The 9,208-nt window shown below is 52.9% G+C and overlaps 1 protein-coding gene across 3 annotated transcripts; it reads right to left on the reverse strand.

The window, feature by feature from the left end:
• Positions 1–2,337: 2,337 nt before the first annotated feature.
• Positions 2,338–4,799, reverse strand: LOC100304271 (Protein ELC-like). 3 transcript variants are annotated; one of them, XM_008645680.3, is made up of 2 exons: positions 3,400–4,778; positions 2,338–2,912 (listed from the first exon to the last, which is right to left on the reverse strand). In XM_008645680.3, the coding sequence occupies exon 1, from the start codon at positions 4,623–4,625 to the stop codon at positions 3,408–3,410; it is 1,218 nt and encodes a 405-aa protein (XP_008643902.1). In that variant the 5' UTR covers positions 4,626–4,778; the 3' UTR covers positions 2,338–2,912; positions 3,400–3,407. The 3 variants fall into 3 exon arrangements, with proteins under 3 accessions (XP_008643902.1, XP_008643900.2, NP_001159186.1); XM_008645678.4 differs by lacking the exon at positions 2,338–2,912 and adding an exon at positions 2,946–3,301 and having other exon boundaries at positions 3,400–4,799; NM_001165714.1 differs by lacking the exon at positions 2,338–2,912 and having other exon boundaries at positions 3,118–4,669.
• Positions 4,800–9,208: the final 4,409 nt, after the last annotated feature.

The raw sequence follows: 9,208 nt of genomic DNA on the forward strand, positions 1-9,208 counted from the left end.
TTCTCATTCTTTCTTGTGATCAACTCAATTGTAACCGAGGCAAGAGACACCAATTGTGTGGTGGTCCTTGCGGGGACTTTGTGTCCCGTTTGATTGAGAAGAGAAGCTCACTCGGTCTAAGTGACCGTTTGAGAGAGGGAAAGGGTTGAAAGAGACCCGGTCTTTGTGACCACCTCAACGGGGAGTAGGTTTGCAAGAATCGAACCTCGGTAACACAAATCCTTGTGTCTCACTCTTTATTTGCTTGCGATTTGTTTTTCACCCTCTCTCTCGGACTTGTTCATATTTCTAACGCTAACCCGGCTTGTAGTTGTTCTTAAGTTTATAAATTTCAGATTCGCCCTATTCACCCCCCCCCTCTAGGCGACTTTCATCTATCTCATTTAACCTTCCATATTTATATTGCTTCCTTTAGTTGTGTGCTTTACCATTCCTAGCTTAGATTATCGACTAGTTGGTAGAACTAGAACTTAGATTGCATAACTTCATTTTGCGATAGAGATAGCAACACTTAAACAAAACCTTAGCCACACTAGCTTGCTTAGTTATCTGCATAGGTTTTGTTTAAGAGGTAAAATTAGAGTTCTAAATTAGTGCGAGAGAAGTTCTAATTCACCCCCTCTTTGACATCCATGTTTGTTTCATATACTAAGCAGACAAGTATTTTTGGAACATTTGGATGGCTTGGATGCTTTGAGATGATCCTATAACTTGTATGTGATGTTTCTTAGCCCGTTGATGGAGTTGTGCCCGGTTGGATGCATATACATAGGTTGCCCGCTTCAAAATAGTCGTTCGAACCCTACTTCGGCTTCTACATACTCACCGGACATGTCCAGTAGTGCACCGAATAGATCTAGTGTCGTCTTAGAGGTTACCATTGAAAAAGTTGTTAGCCTTTGTCAGTTGTCAAAACTCATCGGCCCCATCGGACATACCACATCAGCTAGTTGTTGGAGTGTTCCCATTGTCGACCGTTGTGCATTGTATATCCGGTGCGCCTTCACTTAACTTGTGCATTTTGACATGCTCTTTGAGTGTTATGTCTGGTGTTCTGACCAGTACTGCACCGAACATGTTTGTTGCCATATTACTGACTTTGATCTTTTTAACACCCTCTCTGAGTGTCGTATCCGGTGGAGTGTTCAGTGCCCAATTTCTCCCAAAGTCAGCCTTCTCTACAAGTCGTATCTGGTGTGTCATCCAGTGCACCACCGGTGTATTATGCGTCGTTTTAAGTTGTTTCTTTACTTGGGCTTGTCGTACCTTGTACCTTAGACTTTTATACAACCTTGTCCCATGTTCAATTTGTCCTTACAAGTCGTTCTCTTGATGCGTTGATCTTTTGAATCACATCCTTTGAACTCTATAAATAATCACTTAGTAAAGTTATCAGTCCAAATAATTGTGTTGGTCATCAATCACCAATACCAGTAGTAAAATGGATCGAGGTCCATTTTTCTTACACCAACATGTGAATTGTTGTGGGTCTTGCGCCGACCAGACATACTAGCTAGGTTGGGTTGGGTCAGGTTTTTTTTTACAGATTGGATCAAGCCAGATCAAGTAGTCGGTGATCATGTCTACTCGAGACTAACCCGTGATTTGGAGTAGAATAGTCTTCGGCAAAACTAGAGATATATCTTGGTAGGACGTCTAAGGTGGCATCTCAGTCAGAAGACAGCGTTTTCTCTAGTGGGGAGTAGTAAGTATATCAACATTGCGAGATAATCATCAGTTCCCTTTTCTCTGGTTTTTGTTCACTGAGAATAGGTTAGTAGTTTTAATCTGATTTACAATTTTTTGCACTGATTATAGTTAGTGCACAGCTAGTAAGTGAACTCAGGTCCAGAGGAGCTTGCAGATCCAGTTAAAATGAATCCATGCTCTGTAGGGCAGATTTATTTGATGAAACCCGTTTGAAGTGACACCTTGAAAAGAGCTTTGTGGTGTGATTTTCTTTACGGTCTGTTCATCTGGTAGATGCCCAAGACCCAACTATTGGTTTCTTGTCACTGGAAATTTGATGTTATTTTTTTCCTGGCTATTTTTTGACGTTCATTAGGATTAGGGTGGATTTGGTTGGCTCGCGTGGCAGCTGGGGAGGGCTCCAAACGCGTCCACTGTTAAAACTACTTGCAGTGAGACGAGGAAGGCAAGCGCTAGCAAGTTTTGGCTGGTGATGATAATACCCAGGCAAACCAATCCAAATGAACCCAAACAGGAGTTGCATTGCATGGTTCCAACTTACAGCACTACCACATGGATAATAACTGCTCAAACTCAGAACTAAGGGGGTGTTTGGTTTAAAGAAGCAATCTATTCTAGAATTTGATGGAACGAACTCATTTCTCATATTATTACTAATTATTAGCCTACGAGGAATGAAATGATAAACTCATCTCATTCCACAAACCAAACAAGAAAGTGATGAATGAGAAGATGATGGACTAACTCATTCTTCAAATCAAACACGCCATAAATTTCTAAAGACATGGTCAAATCCAGAATGGTTTGGACACATCACCAGCCTTCTTCTGTCCTAAAATACTCCAACACATCTGGTCCGCTCCCTTATATTTCTGCATGGCTCCAGCCATAAGGCAATGTTTCTGACGACGCCCCCAAGTTGATGTTACAATTCTTCAGCACAAAATACCATACAGGTTATTGCATTGTTTATAATCTACTTACAAGACAATGGTGACATGCTAGCATCATATCCTTCCCTGGGGATCTAGCTCGGGGCCAAGACAAATGAGGAGAAAAAGGGCTAAACTAAAGCAATCAGCCTTCAATTCCAACAGAGATAGTATGTAATCATATTCCATTTTAAGATAGAACACTTCTGAAAATAATCCAGGACTCGGAACTGATCAACTTGAAAGTTCCCAGCATTCACATAGTTGCCCCTGAAAATGAAAGAATGGAAACCTAACCTTCCAAAGGTGAACATGAATCCATGTACTATGTTAATCAGCTGACGGTTGAATTACATCATGGTTGCACTGCGCTGCAGAGTTAGCGCATGGGGAACAAGCAGGCCCATGAAATTTCATATCATAAACAGATAGAAGTGGGTTTGTCTCCAAAGAAGAACAAGACATCCAAATGTTTCTGTGAAGATGGAATTGTCAAGTTATTGTAATAGACAGAAATGAAGCATGCAATGTGAACTGCAAGCTCAAAAGCCATATATGCATACATTCAAACTCAAGCTATTATAGAGACAAGTCCTTTCATATCCATCCAGTCTTACTAAGTAAATGTGACAGGCAGCATTGAATCATCTTCCCCTTCCCTGGTATAAGCAGTAAACAAGCATGGGGTAGAAACTTTACACAGACAGGTAAGACAGACAAAATCGGAGGAAATAGCAAACCAAGCAAGCATACTGACCATGATCCCTATGATGCGTACTGCGGTGGCGCCCGTGCTGCCATGCTAGCAACCTTAGCCTGCTGCTGCGCGCTATGCACCTTGGCAGATAGGGCGCGGTGGAAAAACTGCTCACGGGACAGTGCACGCACGCTCCTGAGGTAGCCGTCAAAGGGCACGGATCCTTCCTGGATTGCCTTGTCGAGCGCGTAGATGGTGTCCTCGAGCGCCAAATCTGCCGCTGTGCACTGGATCATCTGCCTGGACAGCACATCCGCCGGCTCGATGGCTTCGTCGTCCTCGGTGGCTTGGTTGCTGCCTCTCCTGTTGTTCTGCCTGACCCAGTCCTCCACAACATCGGTGGCCATCATGACGTCCTGCAGGCGCCGCTCGAGCGCTTCCATCTCCTCCCCCATGTTGCGCACACCTTGAGCGACGATGCCTCCCCTGTGCCGCAGCTCGGCCTGGACGGCGAAGAGGGCGTCGACCTCAGCCTCCCGTGCGGTGCGCAGTGCGGCGGCGTCGGCGTAGGCCATGTCGACGAGCTTGGCGACGGCGTTGCGCTTGAAGACCTCGGCGGGGTCCTCCGTGGGGGGCGGGCGGGGGGCGAGCTGGGGCGACGCCGGGAAGCCGGCGGCACCCCCAAGCCTGCTGTAGGAGGGGGAAGGGGAGGCGGCGAGCCGTGGTGGGGGCTGGGTCGGCGAGGGATTCGGTGGCGGAGCCTGTGCGGCGGCAGGAGGGTTCCTGGTGAAGAGGGGCGGGTCGAGGCCGAATAGGTGCGAGAGGGATCGGACGAGGTCGACGAGGTTGGAGGAGGGGAAGACCCAGGAGCGGAGGTAGGGCGCGTTGGCGACGAGGCCGGAGCTGTCGACGAGGCGGTGGTGGGGCTTGATGACCATGTCTCGGGTCGGGGAGAGGAAGACGAGCGGCGGGGAGCGCGGGTAGGGCTCGGGCAGCCAGATGACGGCGGGGAGGTTGTAGGAGGCACCGGCGTGGTGGATGGGGATGGTGCCGTCGGCCTGGAGGAGGTGAGCGGCGCGGCCGTCGTTGTGGGTGAAGAGGGCGGCCTTGGGATGGAGGGAGGGGAAGGCCTCGGCCAGCGCTACCAGGTGGTTGCGGATGAGCCACTTGACGTCCTCGGCGTACGGCAGCGCGGACGGGCCCCGCTGGGAGAGCGCCGTGTTGAGGAACTGCTGCGCGTACTGCGCGCCGCCGGCCGACGAAGAAGGCGGCGGCGAACGAGCCATCGGATCCGAGATAGGGTTTCGATTCCGATTTGCGTGTGTAGTTGAACAAACTAAAACTGTATGCGTGTGTCGTGTGATTCTGGCTGGCCTGCCTGCCTGCCTTGCTGGGGTGCGGTGCGGGAGGGGAGGGCGGGTTTTTTTTCCTTCTCCTTCCTTTCTGCCCATGCGCTGGCCTTGGGTGGGATGGTGTTGTTTTCCTTTATTTTTAAACAAACACATTTGCGCCCGAGTAATTGTAGTATTATCTTTTTATTAGGTGCGTACCCGTGTGTTGCAACGGAGACATATAATAACATAATAACTTAAATATAAAATATGTCTTATATTGTTATAAGAAAATGTTTCATAATCCATTTGTAATCTTAGCCATACATAAATTTTGTTATTTTAATTTAGCTGTTTCACTACTACATTACAACCATCAGTATCATGCAGACTTCGATATATGCCATGATTTGTATGGTCTCATCATTGAAGAGCACGTGCCACACCTGCCAGTAGAAGTTCCCTCGTACATTATCAGTCATCAGGTAGGCACCACCATACACGCTTGCTTAAACCAAAAAACAAGTGTATGTGTTTGCGAAGAGAATTAAAGGCAGGCCGGCACAAAAGCTACCCGACGATGACGAGTGGTCATTGTTGTCGGTCCTCCTCTGCGTCACCTCTGGCGCCAAGATGACGCCATAGTCCTTGATATAGTAGTCGTCGAACGCGCACGACATGGTGAGTACCGATGACTCTTTGTTGTGTTGCCAAACGAAGTGCACCCCGGGCTCATCAGCGAGGTAATACACCTAGCCGTTGCACCACCGGATGTGCTACTCCTCTACATACATCTTGTTTGAGGACACTCACACAATGTCAGCAACGGTCGTCGTCCCAGCGCACAAGAATTCATGGCCGGTCAGTAGTGACTTACGTGGCAGGTTGAGCTTCAGGTGATGATGAGCTGGACGGTGTGACGGCACTGTTGTCTGATGCGGTGCCTAGAACAACCCAAGATTCGCCGGCATTGGTGACGACCATGAGGTCCCCCTGTTTGAGATGGACAACGCGATGCAGCCGCTCTGGACTGCGTCCAAGCGGCGGCTGCGGCGGAGCTTGCCGAACACAGCGACGCATGTGGCCACGTAGTACTGCTTCCAGAGGTTGAACTAGCAGTCGCCAAGCTTCTTCTCGTCGTCGATGAGCGATGCCAACGCGAGCGCCTCCTGCCAGTGGTGTTTGTTCGAGGTTTCCAAGTAAGAAACATGGATTCATCTTTAGCATTGGTTTATGAAAATGACTCATAAGTCAAATCCATGGAAAAAATATTACGGAGAATAAATGTAACACGTATAAAAAAGAATTTAAGTTGAAAACATTATTCAAACAAAAAGAAATTGCATGCAAGGCTCTTCTTTAAATACTACTCCTTCCATCCAAAAATATAATTCAGGAATCTCGTTGATAATTATCTACTACTACACATTGTGCAAAAGTAGCAGGTAGGCTTTGGGAGAGATGTAGTAGATATTTTTACTGTAACAGATATTGACATAAACACATATGTGGTGTAGTGGTAGCTACGAGCACATTTGCTTGAGAGGTCATAGGTTTGAATCCCATTGGGCCACATTTGTGTTTTTTAATTTAATTTTAGCTAGGCGTGGGATGCACGTGGAAATGGGAATGAGATTTGTGGGGAGGGGGGAGTGAGAAAGACAGTGACAGTCGGGAATGGGAATGAGCTTTGTGGGGAGGGGGGAATGGGAATGGCAGAACACTCGCAGAACACCGGGAATGAGAATGGGCTTTGCGGGGAGGGGGAATGGGAATGGCAGAACACAGAATGGCAGCTGTCGGGGACCATAATTAGGGGTATCCTCAAGGCTCCTAATTCTCAGCTGGTAACCCCCATCAGCATAAAGCTGCAAAGGCCTGATGGGTGCGATTAAGTCAGGGATCAGCCCATTCGAGGGACTCGATCACGCCTCGCCCGAGCCTAGCCTCGGACAAGGGCAGCCGACCCCGGAGGATTTCCGTCTCGCCCGAGGCCCCCCTCCAGCGGCGAATATATTTCCGGCTCGCCTGAGGCCCTGTCTTCGCCAAGAAGCAACCCTGACCAAATCGCCGCACCGACCGACCAAATCGCAGGAGCATTTAATGCAAAGGTGGCCTGACACCTTTATCCTGACGCGCGCCCCCCAGCCGGCAGAGCCGAAGTGACCGCCGTCACTTCGCCGCTCCACTGACCGGCCTGACAGAAGGACAGCGCCGCCTGCGCCACTCCGACTGCGGTGCCACTTGACAGAGTGAGACTGACAGGCAGTCAGGCCCGGCCGAAGGCACCATAGGAAACTCCGCTCCGCCCGACCCAGGGCTCGGACTCGGGCTAAGTCCTGGAAGACGACGAACTCCGCTCCGCCCGACCCAGGGCTCGGACTCGGGCTAAGTCCCGGAAGACGGCGAACTCCGCTCGCCCGACCCAGGGCTCGGACTCGGGCTAAGTCCCGGAAGACGGCGAACTCCGCTCCGCCCGACCCAGGGCTCGGACTCGGGCTAAGTCCCGGAAGACGGCGAACTCCGCTCCGCCCGACCCAGGGCTCGGACTCGGGCTAAGTCCCGGAAGACGGCGAACTCCGCTCCGCCCGACCCAGGGCTCGGACTCGGGCAAAGTCCCGGAAGACGGTGAACTCCGCTCCGCCCAACCCAGGGCTCGGACTCGGGCTAAGTCCCGGAAGACGGCGAACTCCGCTCTGCCCGACCCAGGGCTCGGACTCGGGCTCAGCCCCAGAAGACGACGAACTCCGCTTCGCCCGACCCCAGGGCTCGGACTCCGCCCTGGCCTCAGCCGACGGTCTCCGCCTCGCCTGAACCAGGGGCTCGGACTCGACCTCGGCCACGGAAGACAGACTCGACCTCGGCTTCGGAGGAGCTTCCACGTCGCCCAACCTAGGGCGCAGACCAGCCACGTCAACAGGAGGCGCCATCATCACCCTACCCCGAGCTGACTCGGGCCGCAGGGAACAAGACCGGCGTCCCATCTGGCTCGCTCCGCTAGATAGGCAATGATGGCGCCCCGCATACTCTGTGACGACGGCGGCTCTCAGCCCCCTTACGGAAGCAGGAGGACGTCAGCAAGGACTCAGCCGCTCCGACAGATGTCCCTCCGCCAGGCTCCAGCACTCCTCCGACAGCCACGACATCACACCAACTGGGTGCCAAAATCTCTCCGGCTGCCACGACGGCATGTACTTAGGGCGCTAGCTCTCCTCCGCTAGACAAGTAGCACTCTGCTATACCCCCCATTGTACACATGGATCCTCTCCTTACGCCTATAAAAGGAAGGACCAGGGCCCTCTTAGAGAGGGTTGGCCGCGCGGGGACGAGGACGAGACAGGCGCTCGCTCCCTCTCCCGCGTGGACGCTTGTAACCCCCTACTGCAAGCGCACCCGACCTGGGCGCGAGACGAACACGAAGGCCGCGGGATTCCCACCTCTCTCACGCCGGTCTCCGGCCGCCTCGCTCTCCCCCCTTCGTGCTCGCCCTCGCGCTCGACCCATCTGGGCTGGGGCACGCGGCGACATTCACTCGTCGGCTCAGGGACCCCCGGTCTCGAAACGCCGACAGTTGGCGCGCCAGGTAGGGGCCTGCTGCGTGTTGACGAGCAGCTTCCCGTCAAGCTCTAGATGGGCAGTCTCCAGCAACCTTTCCAACCCGGGACGGCGCTCCGTTTCGGGAGTCTTGAGTTCATGTCCCTCGACGGCAGCTACGACATGATACTCCTTCCACCGCCGCGCGACAGCGACAATGGCGGCCGACAGCCCGCCCGCCGGCGGCGGAATCGACGACGTCTTCCCTGCGTGGTGGAAGAACAACCTTCGAGCTCATCGCGCCCTCTTCCCCGCTGACGGAGGGGAAGGCAGGGCAACCAAGGCCAAGCAGGAGGCAGCGCCCCGTCGGCTGTCGAGCGAGTCGACAGCGCCGGCACCCCAACGGGGGGCGCACCGGGTATCGACTTCGCGCTTGAGACGAAGACGAGCGCCGTCTCCCCGCGACACGCCAATCCCGAGCAAGCGGACGACGCCAGCACGCTCGCGAAAAGCTTGCTGCACGTCACCCTCGTACCTGAGACGACGGTGCGGTCAGTCCCCGACGTGACTTTACCGCCGCTCGTCGACCAAGAGGTACCGACCGATTCCCATCCCACGTCATTTGGATTCAGCCTCAACCCGCCTAGCGACTCCGCTTTGGCGGGTGCTCTCGTAGAGGCAAACCCAAACCCTCTGGGGTTTCGTATGCGGTCACCTTGGGACCGGTTGACGGACGTCTCGACCTACGGGCCCTCTGGGTCCGAGGAAGACGACGAGCCCAGCTTCTGTTGGGATTTCTCTGGACTTGGCAACCCCAGTGCCATGCGGGACTTCATGACCGCATGCGACTACTGCCTTTCCGACTGTTCCGACGGTAGCCGTAGCCTTGGCGACGAGGACTGCGGCCTAAGCCGCGAATGTTTCCACGTCGATCTAGGGGGTCCCACCGAAGGCAACCATCTTGGCATGCCGGAGGACGGTGATCTCCCTAGGCCGGTGCCTCG

This window comes from Zea mays, chromosome 5, assembly GCF_902167145.1.
Source record: "Zea mays cultivar B73 chromosome 5, Zm-B73-REFERENCE-NAM-5.0, whole genome shotgun sequence".
NCBI lineage: Eukaryota > Viridiplantae > Streptophyta > Magnoliopsida > Poales > Poaceae > Zea > Zea mays.